Source organism: Camelus bactrianus, chromosome 22 (assembly GCF_048773025.1).
Source record: "Camelus bactrianus isolate YW-2024 breed Bactrian camel chromosome 22, ASM4877302v1, whole genome shotgun sequence".
NCBI classification, from domain to species: Eukaryota; Metazoa; Chordata; class Mammalia; order Artiodactyla; family Camelidae; genus Camelus; species Camelus bactrianus.
The window spans coordinates 7,396,147-7,415,088 of NC_133560.1; the positions used below are offsets into that span (position 1 = coordinate 7,396,147).

An 18,942-nucleotide genomic window follows, 5' to 3' on the forward strand; every position below is an offset into this window, starting at 1 on the left:
GGAATCTGTTGAGATCTTATACTAGATTTAGATTCACGTCCAGCTGACACTTACTGAGCCGTAAATACTGTGTTCCAAGCTCTGTGCAAGGTGATTCCACATATTATTCCTCGTATAAAACGAATACTTTAAGTTTATAGAGCAGGAGTTCTCAGAATCACCGTGGGGGGCTTTTTGAACCTATGCCCAATATCCACCTCAGGTCAATTAAATCAGCATCTCTAGGGATGGGAGCGTGGTAGCTGTATGTTTTTAAAACTTCCCAGGTGACTCCGTCTGCAGCGGAGGTTCAGAACCATGGTTAGAAGTCCTTAACATTGAAATAGTGGTGTGGACCCTTAAGGCTGATCTTCACTCCTATCCCAGCTGGGACTAGGGCAGTGGGTCTCAAAGTGTTTCCTGGACCAGCAGCAGGGTCCTCAGGGAACCTGTGAGAAATGCATATTCTCTGGTCACATTCCATACTGCAGAATGAGACACTCTGAGTTGCGGCCCAGCAATCTGTTTAACAGCTTTCTAGGAGATTTTGGGAAGTGTTTGAGAACCATGCTCTGGGGGTTGAATGGCTACCAAGCCAAGAGGTCCGGCTGTCCAAACCTGGTGTCTTTCTTTCTGTTCTTAAACCCACTTCCTCGGTACTTGATGGACATATACGTTGGGTTTTTTTTTGTTTTGTTTTTGTTTTTGTTTTTTGAGGGTTATTTTGACTTTTGATTCCCGCCTTCAGAGTAACTTTAGAACTTCATCAGGCGTAAGATACGAACACCGCCCCCGCCCCGCCCCATTCTCTAGCGTAAGTAGCGCTTCTGTGACGTCGCGGTACCTCAACGTCACAGCCCCGCCCCTGAACACGTCCCAGCGCCCCGGGCGTTCTGGGCGTTCCAGGCGTGCGGCGCAGCCAGAGGACCCTCCAAGTGCAAGGCGAGGGGTGCACTCTGAGCCAGAATGGGAGACTGGAAAGTCTACATCAGCGCGGTGCTGCGGGACCAGCGCATCGACGACGTGGCTATCGTGGGCCACTCGGACAATCGCTGCGTGTGGGCATCGCGGCCCGGGGGCCTGCTGGCGGCCATCTCACCGCAGGAGGTGGGTGTGCTCACGGGGCCGGATCGGCGCACCTTCCTGCAGGCCGGCCTGAGCGTGGCGGGGCGCCGCTGCTGCGTCATCCGCGACCACCTGCTGGCAGAGGGCGACGGAGTGCTGGACGCGCGCACCAAGGGGCTGGACGGGCGCGCCGTCTGCGTTGGCCACACGCCGCGTGCGCTCCTCGTGCTCATGGGCCGACGGGGCGTTCACGGGGGCGTTCTCAACAAGACGATGCACGAGCTGATCCACGGGTTGCGAATGCAGGGCAGCTAGCAGGACCAGCAGCCGGCGCCAAAATAAACTCTGACCTGGTCATGGCAGACTCATCCTCCGGCTGTGAGGGCAGGGGAAGTTGCAGATGAGGAAACCAGTTTACTAGATGAATCTTGCAGAAGGGTTACCTGGGGAGGCTAGTATTATGAGTCCAGAAGCATCCCAGCCTCCTGAGCCCTGAACCTGGCCCTCCCATGGGTGCCCTGCAGAGGCCTCTGGCCTCACTCCTTAGGCCAGCATCCTGGGGGCCTGGGGGCCTTCCAGGGTCCTAGGGACACTGAAACTGAGGAGGGAGTGGACTTCTCAAACCCTCTAGCTCAGGCCTGAGCATCCTTTCCCACAAAATTCTTCCCAAGTCGGTGCAGGATGAACTGTAAGGAGGTCTCCTCCCCAGCCTCCCACATGACTCCCCAGGCTAGAGGCCAGTGTCCTCACCCCCTCCACTTGGCCAAAGGTAACACTAGCAAGCGTTGTGAATGGGTGACAGGGTGGGGCTGGGAGCTTGGAGAACAGCTTCTGGGGCTCCCAGGCCCTTGCATCTCCCCCAACAAATTTCAAAGGAACCAGAGGTGGTGGGTGGGGAGGCACTTGTTCCAGACCACCAGAACCCAGTCTTAGGCCCTGCAGCCTTCCTGCCCCCTTGGGGTTCAAAGGCCCCAGAGTTGCCCCTGGGTTAGAGGGAGGAACTTTGGCACCCCCTACCTCTTCAGGCCTCAGCTGAGGGAAGGGGGAAGAGGAATTGAGGAGGAGAGACTGAAAAAGTTGGGTGGGTTTAAATAAGGTCTGGTTTATGGCCCAAAGGTAGAAGACAAAGGTGGGAGGGAAGGTGGCTGGTCCCTGCTCTCTGTGCACTAGGGCCCAGGGCATGGCCTCTCTTGCCCGACTCCACCCTCCCTGTCCCTTCCTCCAGTGGGCCTGACAAGCTTCTACTTGTCACTTGTTTTCTGGAGAACTGATTTCATCCCAGAAAGAGGGAGGGAGACAGACAATGAGCTGGGTGAGTCCAGTGGCAGATAGAGACCAGAGGAGGTCAGCCTGGTGGGGTTGGGGGTTGGAGGTACAGAGAGCCCTCCTTGCATTCGCCTTGGGGTGGCCCAAGGGGGGCTTCCAGGGAGTTTGAACTGCGGATTGCACTAATTAGGTAGGGCCAGGTGGATTGTGAGGGTGAGCCTGCAGGCGGGCTCCTCCAGGACATAGCAGGCTGCCTTTGGGAAGGGAGAGAGTGCTGCTGAACCCCAAACCGTGGACTCTCCTTCCCCGCTAGATGGAGAGAAACAGACTTCCAAGTGCACAATGAGTTTCATTCTTTTTTTTTTCTTCTTCTTCTTAATCAGGCAGTGTTGGGGAAGGGGGTTGAAGCGGAGACAGAGAAAACCTGGATGAGGATGAGGAGAGTGGTATCGCGGGGGAAGAAAGGTGGCAGGGACAGGGCTAGAGTTCAGCCAGTGACTCAGGCACCCACATCATGCGCAAGCAAACAGCTGCGAGTCATGTACTCAGACCTACCCTTACTCCTGCCCAGCCCAGTGGGAGTTGTGTGTACACAAGGACACAAGCGCAGGCCTCCAAATGCATGTGCAAAGTACCCTGCAGCTGGCATGCAGCACCCCGCTGCCAGGTGCATGGGTACACACGTGCAGGCTGACACACAGGCTTACCCCAACAGGCCCATGTGTGCTCATACACTGACCCTGAGCCACACAAGCCCAGACCTCCCAGGACCTGCACAGGGACAGGTGTGTGCCCACAGCACACAGACACACCCCTCTGCCCTTCCACCCAGGGCACCAGGCACAGGCCCTTCCTGGCTCCAGGAGCCAGTCTGGGCCAGAGCCTAGAGACGGGTGGCATTGTGGCCAGCAGGCATCGCGAGGCGGGGGGAGGGCGTGGCTGGGGGCAGCTCCTCCAAGAAGACCCTGGCGGGCAGCGGTGGGGAGCGGGGCTCGGGCCTGGCACAGCACAAGGTGGCACGGGTGATGAGACGGTCCAGGGGCTGCAGGGAGTGCATCCAGTGGGGCAGGAAGTCCCACGTCTGCAGGTACTTGGGCAGGCGCCCGGGGCTGCGACTCTGCAGCACACTGACAAGCACCCCGAAGGTGAGCAGGGCCCCGAAGGGCACGCCCACACCTACCATGGCCCACCAGCCTGCCATGGATATGCCAAACACCAGCGAGGGCAGCAGCAGGAAGCACAGGAGGAGGTAGAGGACGGCGAACCAGCGGTACTTGGCGGTGCGCTTGCCCAGCGCCTTGGCCATGCGGATGGGCAGGCGCGTGCAGGGCACTGGGTACCACAGCAGGATGCCTGAGATGTTGAAGAAGAAGTGGCAGAGGGCGATCTGCAGGGGAGAGGGCAGAGGGTCCCAGCTCCTGAGTCAGGACAGATAATAGGGACCCCACGTGGTCTGGGCAGGAAAGTCACCAGTTAGGGCTGACATGCCCCCAGGAAAATACTGAAACACTTCTGGACCAGTAGGTAAATAACCACTGCCCAGAACTCTCCAAGTTTCCCGCACTGGCTCCTCTCTCGGGAATTCCCCAGACAACTGTGCACAAATCCAGCAGCTGAGAGATTCATACTAGTTTCTGGGTCAGAAGCTCTGGCCCCCTGAGTGGCCAGTGACCTGGCTCAGCAGTTATTCCTTTGTTCCTAGACCAGCAACCCCTTTGCTGGCTGCTTCCCTCCACTCGTCCTTGATCCCCCAGGCAGGGCCAGGCCCCTCTTACAGCACCTCTTCCTCAGAGTGTGAACCCCACCCGCTGCTGTTTATTCATTGGTGTGGTTCTCAGTAATATCTCCCCTGACAGACACTAATCTGAAGGGTGGTACCAGGTCTACTTTGCCAGTGTGGTTTCCGTAGAGTCTGGCATAGCAGGTGGCCCCTAGTAGACAGTCAAAAACTGTTTGGTACACATTGTCCTATGCTGGGTGAGGCTCCATGTGCCAGTCCCAGCCCTGTCCTGCCTCTGGCAGGGCTACTCTCTCAAGTGTACCTGGAAGGCGCTGGATAGCTTCTCCCGGGGACTGGCCAGTGCAGCCAGGATGGCCGTGGTGGTGGTGCCGAGGTTGGAGCCCAGTGTGAGCGGGTAGGCACGCTCGATGCTGATCACACCCAGGCCTGGGGGGCAGAGGAGAGGATGCCATCTCCCCAGTTCCCTCCTTCCGCCCTCTCCCTGCCAGCCCTGCCCCACCCTACCCCACCTTGGTGTGGGGACTCACCGATGAGTGGGGTGATGGCTGAGGTGAACACAGAACTGCTCTGGACAACGAAGGTCATGCCAGCGCCCACCACCATGGCAAAGTAGCCTGTGGCCCAGGTGAAGGGGGCAGGGAAGTCTGCGAGGAAACCCCCGTCCCAGTAGGGTCAGTGGGAAGGCATTGGGAGGGAGTGGGGACTTTCTCTGGGGAGGAGGTGTTGGATGCCAGCTTCCAAGTGGGACCTTATCAGTCCCCTGCTCAACTGAGGTCACTTCTCCTGGCCCTCTTTTGATCTTGGATCCAAGACCCTTAGCCTAGTTCCATCACGCTTTTGTTCAGGCTGTTCCCCCTGCTTGGGATATCCTTCTCCTAAATATTCATCCTCGGGGCTCAGCCTGGGGATCACTGCCTCTGGAAAGCCCTCCAGCCCCCGGGCAGACTCTGCTCTCCCATAGATCCACCATGCCTCTTATTCCAGCATTAATCATGTGGCCTCTGCTAGTGCCAGGCAATGTCCTGAAAGCTCAGGAGGCTTAAAATGAAAATCAGATGGTGTCACTCCCATTCCCCAAACCCCCAAGTGCCCCTGTTCCCCTGAATAAAGTCCAGGCTCTGAGCACAGACTTCAGGGCCTGGGATCTGCTCCATCCTGTTACCTCGCTGACTGACGTCTTCCCGCCCTTCTCCACCTGTCCAGCTGGGACCTGCCTCCGAGCCTTTGCACATGCTATTCCCTCCACCCAGGAGCCACATCTGACTGCTCCGCGCTTAGGCTCTGCTCAAATGTCACCTCCACACAGAGGCCACTGACCACCCATCGAAGGCAGCCTCTTCTGTACTCTCTATCTGCCATTTTTGCTTTCTCGTTGGCGGTTACTGCTCTCTTAATCTGAATTTATTTCCCCTCAATCATTTATTTTTTTCCTGGCCATCTCCCTCTCTGGGCTGTGAGGCCCCTGAGGGCAGGAATCATCTCTGTGTGGCTCACCTCTGTATCCCTGACATCACAGCTGTGTGCTTGGCGCTCAGTAGGGGTTTAACGACTATTTGCTAATTGAATGGAACAATAGCCTCTGAGACTCTCTTTAGAGCCACCTGCCAGAATGGAACCCCAGCAGGAGGCAGCCCCAGATCCTCAGCTGTCAGCACCTCAGGGGCCTCAGGAATCACCCGGTCCAACATCTTCTTTGTTCACATAGGGAAACTGAGGCTCAGAGATGGTAGGGCTCCACCCAGATCGCACAGCAAGGCAGTGCAGGACTTGGCAAGATCCAGAAGCACCCATCCTGGGGCCCGCTCCCCCTCCCCCCACTGCCTGGGGCTCACCGGTGTTGATAACCTTCTGAATGACCTTGGCCACCTGGCCCTTGAGCAGAGAGTTGAGCATCTTGACAAGAAGGATGAGGCAGGTGCACAGGAGCACCAGGGAGCCAGCTAGCAGGATGAGCCCGACGGCCAGGTCAGGCAGCCCTGTGTCCACGAAGATGTGGTGGCCTGCAGGGGTGTGGGTGTCAAGTTGGTGAGAGCTGACGCCCCATCCGGCTCCCAGCCACCCACCTTTGCTACCCTCTTGGGCTCAGAGCTGAAGGCCCCGCCTCACGGTCCTTCAACCTCAACAGCAGGGCCTGACCCCCGGCCCAGGAGCTGGGCTAATTGGCAGCTGTCCTGGGGTTGGAAGCAGCAGTGGCCTGGTGGGAGTCGGCCCTGCCTCTGCCAGGCTCAGCCCTGTTGTGCCGGAAATCTCCCATGCCGCAGGCACTCACATTTCTCCCTGGTGACATTTCCGAGCATCTGGCTGGTGTTGGCCTCTGCCCTGGGCCTGGGGGTGGGAGCCTAGATTAAGAGGAAAGTGACTTAGAGAAATTAGGAAAATGCAGCCTGATTTTGGGCCAAGTTGGGGGTTAGGGAGAGATGGAGGATGGGGGGATACAGGTGGTCCTCTTGCCTACATGCCCTTGGACGATTTCCTTGTCCTCTCTGAGTCTGTTTGCTCCACTGAAGAAATGGGGGTGAAAAATCTGGCTGCTGTCAGCCCTTGGAATATTCTGCCCCATTAGCCCCCTGACGGCTCTCTCAGGGACCCACAGGGGCCTCCCAAGCGGGTGGCTTTTGTCTACGTTTCCTTCCACCTCTCCTTGGCATTGGATGCCGCTGACCATGGCCCGCTTCTTCTGAAAACCCTCCCTTCCCCATCTTTTATTATCAGTCCCTGCCTCAGTGCCCCCTCTTCCCGGGTGTCCTCGCCGCATCCTCCCCTCAAGGCCCCTAGCCCAACTTCTGTTTTCCTCTCGCTTGATTCCTTACCCGGAGGGGTTGGGGAAGAGGGTTTAGGCCCCACATCTTTCCCCTTCCCCACTACTGTCAGAGAAGAGAGGGGGGATTCTAGGGGGGCCCTTTAACTCAGAGAGCCCAGAGCCAGGCAAGCAGCCTAGGTGCGGGGCCCAGGCTGTGCGTGGGGGTGGTGGGGAGTGCGCTGGCCTATAGGAGCATCAGAACTCAGCTCCAGGGCACTGATGCCATCCAGGGATGCAGCCTAGCCCAATTCTACGAGAGAAAGCACAGCTCTGAAGGTTTAGATAAAATCTCCCAATCAGTAAATGTTGGCAACCACTTAAAGACATACTGCACAATTCTGTGAAGGTCAGTCTGGCCTGGGGACCACTCATTTGCAGCCTTCTTGAGTGAAGTTCTTTTTAAAAACGTAATAGGGTGGGCAGGGCGGCGGTGTATAGCTCAGTGGTAGGGCCAGTGCTTATCATGCACGGGGTCCTGGGTTCAATCCCCAGTACCGCCATTTAAAAAGACAAGCAAACTGAGGGGGTCCTTACCTTTCCCCCCAGGGTCCCAGCAGTTAAAGGAGAAAGTGGGCTGGGCTTGGCTGGGAAGAAGACATCTCACAGAGGGGGGACTGAGCCCTAGAGAGGGGCAGTTACTTTCCCAGCTCCAGGCCATGTGCAGGGGCCATAGCTTCTCCCTGTCACCACATTCGGCCTCCTCTGGGAGCTGCCGTGCGCCCTGGTCCCACTCGCCCCGGAGGTCTGCAGCCCACACCCCTCTGACCCTGGGTGCTGAGGGCAGGGGCTCAGGTGGGGTGCTGGCACTGGATTTACTGCTCCTTTACATTTTATTCCAAGTGGCGTCATTAAAAAATATATGTTAGAATTAAGAACTATTTATGGCGCCTCTCTTTAAATCGGGGTTTATTTTAGCCGCATGTCCTCCCTTGAGTGGGGCCACGAGCACATCTGTGTGCTCAGCTGAGCACACCAGGGTCTTGGGGCACCCTCAAGCCTGGAGCCAGAATCACGGGCCAAGAAGCCAGGAGAAAATGAGCTGTGCTGAGCTTGAATCAGAGAGGCCGGCCGGGGAAGTGGTGGTAACAGGGAGAAAGCCGGTGTTGACTGCCGGGCAGATCTGTGTTCAAATCCTGCTGCTTATACCGACTACCTTGGGCAAGTCATGCCACCTCCCTGAAACTGTTTTCTCCAAAGCAGGGTAATAAGAGAGCTGGTGTAAAGGTTAAAGGAGAAAACAGCTATGAAGCTCTCTCCGCAGGATTTAGATGATGACAAGCCTTCAAGAACTTGTGCCTCCAAATAAGGATTTGACCCCCTCCCTCCTTGGGCCCATCTTGCATGACTTGGTGTGTGTGTATGGTTGACTTTCTAGGTCAAGATCAGTGGCTCCTGCAGATATGCCTGAAGATTCATGCCCTGCTGGGGAGGAGCTTGGTGGACCATCCTGCCCTGGGCTGGGCCCCAGGGTCTCTTGGGGGAGGGGCCTGTGGGACCTGGGGAGCATGCAGGAGGAGAGAGCTCTACTGGGATCTCACTCAGGGCTGGCAGTGTCAGGGCAGGGCAAGGCTGGGGGCTAGGACCGCTGGCGTTTTGGAACCTGGAATTTCCTGCCTGGGGTTGTGTGGCCCTGGCTGAACTCACAGGCGCTGTCCAGAGACCCTAGAGTGCAAGAGAAGGGTGTAGAGGTAGCTGGAGGGGCAGAGAGGAGGACCACACAGGAAGGTAATTCCCTGCATTGCCAGGCTGGGTGGGCAGGGCTGGAGGGGAGGGCCTAGACCCTGGGGCTTCCAAGCCCAGCAGAGGGAGAAGGTGGGAGCTCCAGCCTGGTTGAAGAGCTGGCAGGCCCAGGGTCTGGGGCATGCCCCCAGGGTGTGCCCATCCCTCCTGGGCCTGGGGGGAGGTGGGCGGGGCATGTGGAGGGGTGGTGAACACCCTGGGAGGAACAGCCACAGACAGCCCTGGGCTCAGACCCCCGCTGGGCACTTCCAGCTGTGTGACACTGGACCGAACACGTAACTTCTCTGGGCCTCAGTGTCCTCCTCTGCAGCATGAGGTCGGTAATGCTGCCCACTTCTCCCCAGGGGCTAGTTGTGAGGAATCTGGGAAGAGAGAGTTTGGGATTTATGGGCCTGCCAAGACAACCCAAATTAAGGAGGCACCTCTGGGAACTGCAGGAGATGATTAAGCTCACAGAGGAATGTGGGCTCCAAGAACTCTTCCCCTGGGGAGAACCGCGCAGGATGTGGGCCTGCGCAGCGGACTCCCGCCCAGGAGAAGGGCTGTTTAGGGTCTTTGTTTTGATGGAAGTGGAGGGAGAGCACAGTGCTAGCAGCGCCATCTGGTGGTAAAGAGGAGAATTCCTTTTTACGGCCACTCCTACCACCCTGGAAGGTCTCCAAGCGACTGTGGTCCCCTGGTGGCATTCAGGCCTGATAGGCAGAGTGGGAAATGGACATGTATGGTGGGACATACGTCTGGAAGAGACAACGAGATGGAGAGTCAGAAGTGTGGGCTCAAGATTCCACCAGGATTTTCGTCCCACCTCAATCGCTTAGACTCGGACAAGCCTGTCTGAGCCTCAGTTTCTTCATCTGCAAAAAGGGCTTGTGATAATCCCTGCCTCCTAGGCTGCAGGTCCTCAAAAGAAGCTTGTTTAAACCAAACAGGTGTGGTTGGCTATCCACAGTGTGACCACGCAAGAAGGCAATTCCCAGGATAGTGTCACGACACAGTAGCATCAAAAACCTTTGGGACACTGACACCGCCTCTGGCTTTTCTTTTGCCATCTGGAAAACCTGACTCCTCATCACATAGATGCCTTGGAGACTGATTTAGGCAAAGCTGGGCCCGGCTTGGTGAAAGCTGGAGGCAATGAGAACAGGTGGAAAGGGGAAACTTGAGTCTTTGGAGCAGAAGGAGCTGTCAATGTACATCACCTCCCAAGAGCACGCACATGGCTGCGTGAGCCACCTTCCCGAGGGGACTGTCCCAGAGATTGGGGGCGAGAACAGGGAGCTCACCTCCCACCCCCAGCTACTCTCCAAGCCAAGGAAATCCGATCTGGACCCTGCTTCTGAGGAAAGATTTCCCAGGAGAGCTGGGACGAGAAACCAGGGCTCAGGCAGGTGGCAGCAGGGACAGTGGAGGAGCACGTGAGGACAGCCCCAGGGAAACTGGGCGGGTTACTTCCTGTCTCTGGGCCTCAGGTTCCTCTGGTGGGAGACAGGAGACTTATGTCCACCTCACCAGCATCACTGAGGATTCCATCGGATGATGGCTACCTTTGGCGGTGCCTCCTGCAAGGGGACACTGCCTGAATGCAGCTGCAGGCGGGCAGTGGGGATTTCAGAGGAAGCGAGGACAGCCACACCGAGGAGCTCCCTTCCCCAGCTTGTTTTTTGTGAAGCTCAAAGTGTGTGACTTTGCTCTCTTTCAGGTTTTGCTATGAAGCAGAGACGATTTTGGTGATTCAGAGAGCTCGGAGGGTGCCTAGAGAGCTCGTGAGAAGCGGGGCCTGTGTTACAAAGGTCACAAAGCTGGCGTGAAAGCTGCCTGCATGGGCTTTTTGATATCAAACTGCCTTGAACACTCAGAAGGACTGAGCTGGAGCTGTATGCCACTCCCATGTGAAGGAACCTCGCTGGGCCGGTTGAAAGGATGTTCTCTGCTCACACTGGGATGAAGCCCGGGCACATCAAGTAGCAAGTGGAGAGGCTGCACTGTGTCCTGGGCTCCAGGTTTCCTTGTCTCTCGTTCTAAATGGAGTTACTTCTCATATGGCATCATCAAGGGGAAGCAAACACCGTGGATTCCGGTTTTGATGAAGCATTTTTCTTTTCATGACTGAGTGAGAGTGTGTTGATTGCCTGCTTGCTTGTTAGCCTGGTGTAATGGCCGGTCTACGAGTGTCCAGCTGATCGAAACGGACCCTCCCTCCGGGCAGTAGAAGCCAAAAAGCCGCAGGAGTGCAGCAGGACAAGGGGATACAGGTCTACTGCATTCTCCAGGGGAAGGGGCACATGTGGCTGTAGTGTGAGGTCTCCACGGCCCGCTCGTCCTGCTCCTGGACCAGCTTCCTGTTGCTCCTACTTCCCCCAGGCATCCTTATAGCACTGTCTCCCCACCCCCTCCCCGCATGACCTGGGCCCCCAAACACAGCAGAGCTGAGTCACTGACCCTCTAGAAGCCAGGGAAGAGAGAACTGTAGACTGCAAGGCCTGTGCTGGGGCCCCAATGCGGCAGAAGCAGCTCTGGCAAGGTTCTTAGCCTCTTGGAGCCTGTTTCTCTACCTGTGAAACCAGAGTGTTGAGCCAGATCAGTGGTCCTTAAACTTGAGCATGGAATGGTTAGAAGGCTTGATGAGATGTAGGCTGCCGGGCCCCACCCGAGTTTTTTTCTGATTTAGCAGGTCCAGAAAAGGGCCGGATCCTTTGCATCTCCCAGGTGGTACGTGTGCCGCTTTGAGAACTGACCTTTGGGCTCGACTGATGACGTGCTGACTCTAAGTGACTGGCAATGGCTGTCTGAAGGTGGTGTGAGGCTGACAGGGAGTAGCATCATCTGCCACGGGCACAGTGTCACAGCAGAAGTGCCCCGAGTTTGTCCTCCCAAGCAAAATGATCTCCATGGAGCTTTTGAACAGAGGATGACGCGAGCAGTCAGCTGTCTGAGGAGGGATCTTCTCACTGACGCCAGGCCTGGGACTCACCTCCATGGGGTCTGGGTGGCACCAGATCCGGATGAGACTGTGATTTCTCAGGGACTCATTCCCCGTGGCGATGCTGGTAATCACGGACTGGTCCAGCTGTGGGCAAGACGTGGGCGGAGGGGGTGAGGGTGGGGCCCTGCTGTCCCTCCGCCACCCCCCACACCATGCCAGCCCTGCCTCCACCTGGATGATGAGCTTAGTGAAGGGCTCCGTGATGATCTTGAGCAGATCAGGGGCGTCGCGGCCGCCTCGGATGTTGAAGGAGGCCACCACCAGTCGAGTGATGTGGTGCAGGTACCCAGTGGCAGCCTCCAGGGGCAGCAGGACCAGAACTGACAGCCAGTTAAAGCAGTCGTGCACCGTGGCCCCCGCGAAGGCCCTGGGCAGGGAGGCCACGTTGCAGGGTTGGCCGGAGCCAGGATGCGCTCAGGCTGGGGGCTCCTGGCAGCTGGGACCACCCTCCCCCAACAAGGACAGGCCCCTCACCGCCGGAAGTCAGTCCTGTCCCCTGCCTGCATCAGGGCCACGATGGTGTTGGTGACGGAGGTGCCGATGTTGGAGCCCATGATGATGGGGATGGCAGAGCTCACCTCCAGCACTGGTAGAAGAGGGGGACTCTTAACTGACTGGGTGGGCGCCACCCAGCTCCTGCCCCTGCAACCCCTCCAGCAAGACCACACCCACTACCCACATGCGGGCCCCCAGCAGGCATTCCTGCCAGGCTGCTGACCGCGCCCAGGCTTGGCGTCGCAGGTGCACAGGGGCTCGTGTTGTGTGTTTACGTGTGTGCGGGCACATAAACCGAGGCACCACCTGCGCAGATGTGAACACGTGTGGGCGCGTGTACGTGGGGGCATGGGTCCTACACGCAAGTGCGTCTCTGCGCTTGCGCGTGCACACGTGCACTCAGTTACTCAATCCAGCACCAATCTAGATGTTGCTGTAGAGGTGCTTCGTGGACAGGATTGGTCTCAACCATCAGCTGACCTCAATTAAAGGGGATTGTCCTCGGCTGGGCCTCATGCAATGAGGTTAAAGGCCTTAGGAGCAAAACTGAGGCTTCCCTGAAGAAAAAGAAGTTCCACTTGTGCACCGCAGCTCCGGCTTCTGCCCAAGAGTTCCAGCCTGCCCTACAGATTTTGGACTTGCCCAGCCAACCTCACAGTCACGTAAGCCAATTTCTTGCAATAAATCCTAGCCCCCTGCATATGTCCTGCAGGTTCTCTGCTTCTGCTCCACTGATTGGTGGCTGAGTGACTCCACGGAGGTGAGCCTTCCTGGGGCTCTAGCCCCCATCTGCCACTCTTCCCAGCTCCTGGAGCCCCCCTCCTGGCTGAGACTCCAGGCCCTGCTTTGGAGGACAGAGTGTGAAATGCCAGAGCTGCCCACTGCCCTCAGCCTCCTGTCCCCCATCCTGTCCCTCCCACCCCAGCCCCTGGTCCAGCATACCCAGCCCCCCACTCTTTCCCTGGTGCTGGTGAGCCAACTCACAGCCGGAGGAGACCAAGCTGACGACGATGGAGGTGGACGTGCTGGAGCTCTGCACCAGCACGGTCACCAGGATCCCCACCACCAGCCCCGCCACTGGGTTGGACAGGATGGCGTTGTCCTTGAAGATATCACCAGCCACCTTCCCTGGGGAGCACAAGCCAGCATTGTCTGAGACCCTTCAGAACCCTTCCCTGGTCCCCTCCCCACCGACCCTACCTCCAGCCAGCTGGAAGGCTGAGCTGAGCACGTCCAGGGAGCAGACGAAGAGGTAGAGGAAGGCAAGCATCAGTGGCGCCTTGAGGAGCGTCACGCCAGCCCAGCGCAGCTTCTGGGCCAAGCCGGGCTCTGGAGATGGGCGGGCCACCTGTGAGCACGGCAGCCGGGTGGGGGTAGGGGTGCTGGGCCAGGGGCTGCCGATGCCACTGCCACCCCGACCCAGGCCCACCTGGCTTCTGCTCATCCTCCAGGGCCAGCTTGGTAGGCAGCGGGTTGTGACACTCCAGAGCCTCCCCATAAGGGCAGCCATGCTCGGTGAGGGCCACAGGGCCCAGGCTGGGGAAGGCATAGGCCGAGGTCCCCGGGATCCTGTGCAGGACTGGGGAGGGAGGCTGCTCAGGAGCCCCCAGTGGCCCCACATCCCGGGGAGGGGGGAGGGGTAGGTGGAGGGGTGGAGGCCTCACCCGGGACATGGGCAACTGTGGGCAGGCAGGGTCCAGGGGTGGGAGCAGCACTCACCCTGCGGGCTGGGCACATAGGCAAAGGCTGCCCCACACACCATGTGCGCTCTGCGGACTGGGAGTGGGGAGACAGCCGGGCCCCCCAGCCTCTCTCCATAGGACATCATCCTGGGCACACGCTGTAGGCCCTGCACATCAGAGGGCCGCAGCAACACTGAGTGACAACGGCTGGGTCCTAGGAACTCACACACACACACTCCCACTCCCCCACATCCACACGCACAAACACTCATGGTGTGTGATCCCAAACACACACCCACGAAGCACACCCTCCACCCCCACACACACCCAGAGATGCTCACTCAGGTGCTCGGCCCAGATGGGGGGATTCATTGACTGACTCATTCATTCATTCATTCATTCAGCAAGTATTCACTGATATCCACCCCATCTCAGGCACTGAGCTAGGTGCTGGGGTACAGCTGGCAAAAAACGGATGCAGCTCCTGCCACCAGGAAGCTCAAAGTCTACTGAGGAGACAGACGGCAATGAAATAATTCCCCAAACAGATGGATCTTCGCAATGGGGACAAGTGTCCTAATGACATATATGGGGGCCACCAGAGAGCCCCAGGGGGCACAGTGAATTTCTTTCCCCATCCCCTCCCACCCACCCCCAGCAATAAACAAACACTGATGGCATTTCTCCCATGAAAGGTGCTCAGCCCAGGACTGGTTTAGTTAAGGGGGGCCCCCACCCTGTCCCCAAGTCCAGGAAGCCCCCTACTTGCTTTAGACCCCCCTGAACTGCCATGGGAGTTCTCAGCTGTTGGAGTGGGAGTGCCCCCTGCCTCCCAACACCCCCCAGCCCTTGCCCCGAACATTGTTCCAAGGGTCCTGGCTGTTGGAGTTGGGGGTGTCGGTATGCAGGGCTGAATTCCCAGCCCTGGAAGAGCATGAGTCCTTTTGCTCTGGAGGAGTGAGCCAGGCTGGGGCAGGAAGGGGGATGTGTTCAGGACAGAGGTGAGGGCCTGTTTCCTACTAAGAGCTGGAGATGGGGTTGGGATGTGAGGACCCTGGACTCACCTAGGGGTTCTGTGTTTCCGCTCCCTCTCAGCTGCTCAAGGAAGCCCTAGGGGCCTGAGGAGAAGCTGGGACCCTCCTCTTTATACCCTCGGGTCAAGGGCAAAGTCCCTAGAACCCTAGCTTCCTTCCCCCCACTTTTCCCTGATTAACATCACCACTACTCCCACTCCGAGATTCCTCCCAGTTAATTGCTAATCGTCAGCTCTGCAGGGGGAGTCTGCGGTCAGGCTCTCCCCTCCCCCACATACATACTCAGCCTGACCGGTGACCCAGACCCGGCAAGGAGGGTATAGACGCGTCCCGTGCCCCCAGGCAGAGACTCGGATGCCACTCGGATACCTTGTTCCCAGGGTCCCCAGAGATTCTATGCCTCTGGCCCCTTTCCCTTATTGTTGGCCTGACAGGACCCCTCAGGGAATCACCTAAACCCCCTTCGGCCCAGCCATGCACCTGGGTGTCTGTGGGTCTGTCTGTGTGTCTTGGGGGGCATTTGGAGGAGAGGGGACTTGTGATGGAGAAAGTCACAGAAGACACCCAGAGAGGCCAGGTAGCGCTGAATTGTGGAGCGTCTACAACCACAGATCCAGGCAGTGAGTCTGAGAGAACGTGAAGCCCCTGGCCAGACAGAAAGGGCCTGGTCTGCATTTCAGAATGGTCCCAGCTGTGGCGGGTTTGGAATGTGTCAAAGGGTGTGGGTCTGGAAGCAGAGAAACCAGTTAAGAATTTGATGAGAGGGTCCAGGTGGGGATGATGGGGTCCGAATCAAAGCGGGAAGAGGACTGATGGAGAGCAGGGGATGCATCCCGGGGCTACTGGGCAGTGCAGCTGGGACTGGGGAGGCTGGGAAGGACAGGAAATATATCAGGTTGGGATTCTGGATAGGGAAGCTGACCTTGACGTGAGGTCTGTGGTAGACTTCCTACAACCCAGACGGGGGTCTTAGGTAGGCTTTGAGAAGCTTGTTTCACTTTCACAGGGCTTTGGAGCCTTCCCTTCTCAGGGCTTAAGATTTTATGAGAGGGGAATGGCATAGCTCAAATGTTAGAGCACGTGCTTAGCATGCCTGAGGTCCCGGGTTCAGTCCCCAGTGCCTCCATTAAAGGAAAAAAAAATTAATTACCTAATTATCTACCACCCCCCAACAAAAAAACAAACAAACAAAAGGATTTTATCTGATCCAGGAGTGATGAGTTCCATTCAAGATCTAGCTTGGGGAGTACCCTACCTGACATCCAGCCGCCTAGCCAACCACGTGCGTGTCAGTCGACTCATTCCGGGAACATTAGTGGGGTTCCTATTCTATGCTGAGCCAAGATTGGCAAGGCCAGCTTCTCTCCTGGTCCAAGAAATGGTCCAATCCTTGAGTCAGCCTGGGATTCTAAAGCAAGTCACCTCCCCCTCCCCAGGCCCTAGTCCCTTCACCTCTAAAAGGGCAATGAGCATGGCTTTTCCAGGCAGCTGCAGGATTCAGAAATCAGTGACCCATCTCAGTGCCTAGAACAAAGGTCCTCAGCACCTTTGCTCTCTTCATGCTCTCATGCTTTTCCCAGTCTCCAGGTTGGCTGAAGTGTCCAGCCGAAGAAACAGCCCCTCCTCCCCTAGACACTCAGTCCTGTTTCAGGTCAACATTTCCTCTTGGTTCACCAGCTACTCCTTTTTTTTTTTTTTTTTTTTGAATTTAATTAGTTCATTTTTTGTTTCTTTGCTTTAGTTTTTGGGGGGAGATAATTCAGTTTATTTATTTATTTTTTAATGGAGGTACTGGAGATTGAACCCAGGACCTCACGCATGCTAAGCACGTGCTCTACCACTGAGCTCTATACCCTTCCCTGTCACCAGCTGCTCTTTGATTGCTCAGGATCTCCGGTCCTGCTCAACACCTTACACACTGTAGAGCGACACCGACCCAGCCTTTTCCATCAAGGAGGGTGGACGTCCGTGCACATTTTCCCCTTTAATGGGACAAAGGTTAGCTAGCTCGCGCTTAACTTGCAGAGCTGGGTGGAGTTAACGCCCCGCATGGTGTTCACAATAGACTCTCTGTCGAAGTGGCTGAGAGCCAGCCTGGGTTTGGATCCCAGCGCCACCACACTGTGGCCGTGGTCATTTAGGCCACAGAACCCACAGGGGAGGGGAGTGTGGGCAGAGGTGTGGCTGGGACTGGTTTGGGTTGAGTGACCGTAAGCCCTGGTTTGCCTGGCCAAGGCTGGGTTTATGGCTGTTGGCCAGAGTCCCTTTCTGCTCTGTAAAGTGCTCTGGTTTGGACTTATTAGCCAGCTGGTCTTATGGCTTGTTCTGGAAGATTCCGGGGCACTAAGGCAGGGAATCAGCCGCCCGGTGCTTACTAGAAAGGTCCTCATTCACGGCAAAAAGGAAAATAAAAACAGTCCTGCTTCTCAGAAACATGGCTGTGATGCTGAGAACACTGCGTTTCGCCCTTTCCCCGTGCGTTTTTAATCTACTTTGGACGTTACTGTCCACGGAAGATGCCATCTTGCTCGTCTTTCATCTAACGCTGTGACGTAAGGCTTTTCCTGTGTGTTTACGCTCGGCACAGAGGTTGGTTTTGTTTTTTCAGATGTTTTTAATGGTTGCATCACATTCAGTCATGGACCATAATTTACATGGTGAAGCCTTGGATGTCCTGGAACCTCTCCTACCTGGAGGGAGTGATCTGGGTAAGACTGGGGTTCACACATAGGTGGGAGGGGTGTCGCTGATCCAGGGAAATGCAGTTATTATTGAGTTTTTGTGTCGGCTTCGTCCTTGAGCTCAGAGGCCCTGGGTGGGCTCAGAGGCTCTCTGGGTGCGAGCATCCCCACCCGCAGTGGATCTGGGGACCCTGCCCCAGGCCCGCTCCTCTCCCCTGCCCCGTTCCGGTCAGACCCTGGGCAGAAGAGCCATATCCAAGGTGCTCTTTATGAGCTGGGGGTGCGTCTCCTTTTTAATAAGGTTAGGATCTTTGGCAGTTTTGAGATCTATGTTCCCTGCCCTCATGGAACATAGGGTTTAGCGGGGGAAGCACTTATCAATCAAATGAATCGCAAGAGATATAATTACACAGCTCTGTGGACGTCCACCACTTCCAAAACTATTCCAGGGGTGGGGCTGCTACAGCCCTAGTGAGACCTAGGAGCTGACCAGAGCGGCCTCTGGGACTCCTGAGAGCAGTGGAGAAAGTGGCCACGCTCCAGCCCCCAGGCATCTCAGCCCCTCTGCTCATCTCAGCCCACTCCTGCTCACGGCATGCCTCCTCCCCGTCTGTGACAGACGCCCTGGCTGCTCACCTGCACTCTGGCCACAGCCTCCCCCAGACCTCTGAGCCCGGAACCTGGGTGTCTGGCGGCGTCTCACATTGAGAAAAGGCACCCTGGAGGAGGAGCAGTTTTGGAGGGAAGATGCCAAGATCCATCTGTACAGACTGTCTGAGGTGCCTCCGGCGCGAGCAGTTGGAGCTGCGGATATGAGCACACGACGTGCTCCTTCCCCCAAATGTTCCCGGCCTCAGTGAGCAGCATGTGGTCCAGACCCGGAGCCAGACACAGAGCAGGCATCTCTGACACTGGCTTCTCCTCCCCACTCTGGTCTCTAATCCATCTCTCAGTTCTCCTAATTTTCCTTCTCCACGAGCCTCTTTTTTTTCCCCCTAAACCAAGTATGTATGTATGTATGTATATATTTTTACATTTTAAAAATTGAGTTATAGTCATTTTGCAATGTTGTGTCAATTTCCAGTGTAGAGCACAATTTTTCAGTTATACATGAACATACATGTATTCATTGTCACATTCTTTTTCACTGTGTCCAGGAGCCTCTTAATCTTTTTACCACCTCCCTGGACCAACTCTCACCTGGGTTAGTGCGATAGCCCTTTCTAGCCTTGCTCCTTCCAAGCCAGTCTCCAAAAAAAGCAGCCAGCCAGCTTTTCAAGATGCAAATCTCACCACATCACCCCTCACCCTTTAAAAACCGCCCCTGCTAACCTAAAGACCAGCATCCCGTCACTGCCTCAGGGGCGCAGCGGGACTTGGCTTCCTGCTTCCCCAGGTCTCAGGTGAAGGTGCTCCCAGGGAGAGTGTGCACAGGGAGGAGGGGCCCAGCCAAGCCCAGAGGAGCACCCACATTTG

General features: G+C 56.8%; 2 protein-coding genes, 1 long non-coding RNA gene and 1 other non-coding gene across 8 annotated transcripts; 3 read left to right on the plus strand and 1 right to left on the minus strand.

Annotated features, from left to right (window-relative positions):
• The first annotated feature begins 57 nt into the window (after positions 1 to 57).
• PFN3 (profilin 3) lies at positions 58 to 1,359 on the plus strand. The gene has a single exon (XM_045510055.2). The coding sequence runs from the start codon at positions 946 to 948 to the stop codon at positions 1,357 to 1,359; it is 414 nt and encodes a 137-aa protein (XP_045366011.2). The 5' UTR covers positions 58 to 945.
• On the minus strand, positions 1,283 to 14,960 carry SLC34A1 (solute carrier family 34 member 1). 5 transcript variants are annotated; one of them, XM_074350218.1, is made up of 14 exons: positions 14,816 to 14,960; positions 13,789 to 13,918; positions 13,499 to 13,648; positions 13,270 to 13,398; positions 13,054 to 13,197; positions 12,049 to 12,160; positions 11,746 to 11,941; positions 11,563 to 11,658; positions 6,321 to 6,390; positions 5,884 to 6,051; positions 4,579 to 4,695; positions 4,353 to 4,477; positions 3,491 to 3,663; positions 1,283 to 1,420 (listed from the first exon to the last, which is right to left on the minus strand). In XM_074350218.1, exons 2-14 carry the CDS (start codon positions 13,895 to 13,897, stop codon positions 1,399 to 1,401), a joined length of 1,611 nt encoding a protein of 536 aa, XP_074206319.1. In that variant the 5' UTR covers positions 13,898 to 13,918; positions 14,816 to 14,960; the 3' UTR covers positions 1,283 to 1,398. The 5 variants fall into 5 exon arrangements, with proteins under 5 accessions (XP_074206319.1, XP_074206315.1, XP_074206316.1 ...); XM_074350214.1 differs by lacking the exon at positions 1,283 to 1,420 and adding an exon at positions 2,654 to 3,352; XM_074350217.1 differs by lacking the exon at positions 1,283 to 1,420 and adding an exon at positions 3,057 to 3,352 and having other exon boundaries at positions 3,491 to 3,697.
• On the plus strand, positions 7,278 to 7,351 carry TRNAD-AUC (transfer RNA aspartic acid (anticodon AUC)). The gene has a single exon. It is a non-coding gene; the product is annotated as a tRNA-Asp (tRNA).
• A 317-nt stretch (positions 14,961 to 15,277) lies between the features above and the next one.
• Positions 15,278 to 18,524, plus strand: LOC141574637 (uncharacterized). The gene is made up of 2 exons (XR_012501533.1): positions 15,278 to 17,493; positions 18,086 to 18,524. It is a non-coding gene; the product is annotated as an uncharacterized LOC141574637 (long non-coding RNA).
• Positions 18,525 to 18,942: the final 418 nt, after the last annotated feature.

What these genes read in the sequence shown, in the direction of transcription:
- PFN3 (XM_045510055.2), top strand. Translation starts at nt 946, where the DNA reads ATGGGAGACTGGAAAGTCTACATCAGCGCGGTGCTGCGGGACCAGCGC.
- SLC34A1 (XM_074350214.1), bottom strand. Translation starts at nt 13,897, where the DNA reads ATGATGTCCTATGGAGAGAGGCTGGGGGGCCCGGCTGTCTCCCCACTC. An exon ending in TCACTAAGCTCATCATCCAG is followed by an intron (nt 11,659 to 11,745) that starts GTGGAGGCAGGG and finishes TCTTGCCCACAG; the next exon opens with CTGGACCAGTCCGTGATTAC. An exon ending in TCAGAAGGTTATCAACACCG is followed by an intron (nt 4,696 to 5,883) that starts GTGAGCCCCAGG and finishes GTTTCCTCGCAG; the next exon opens with ACTTCCCTGCCCCCTTCACC.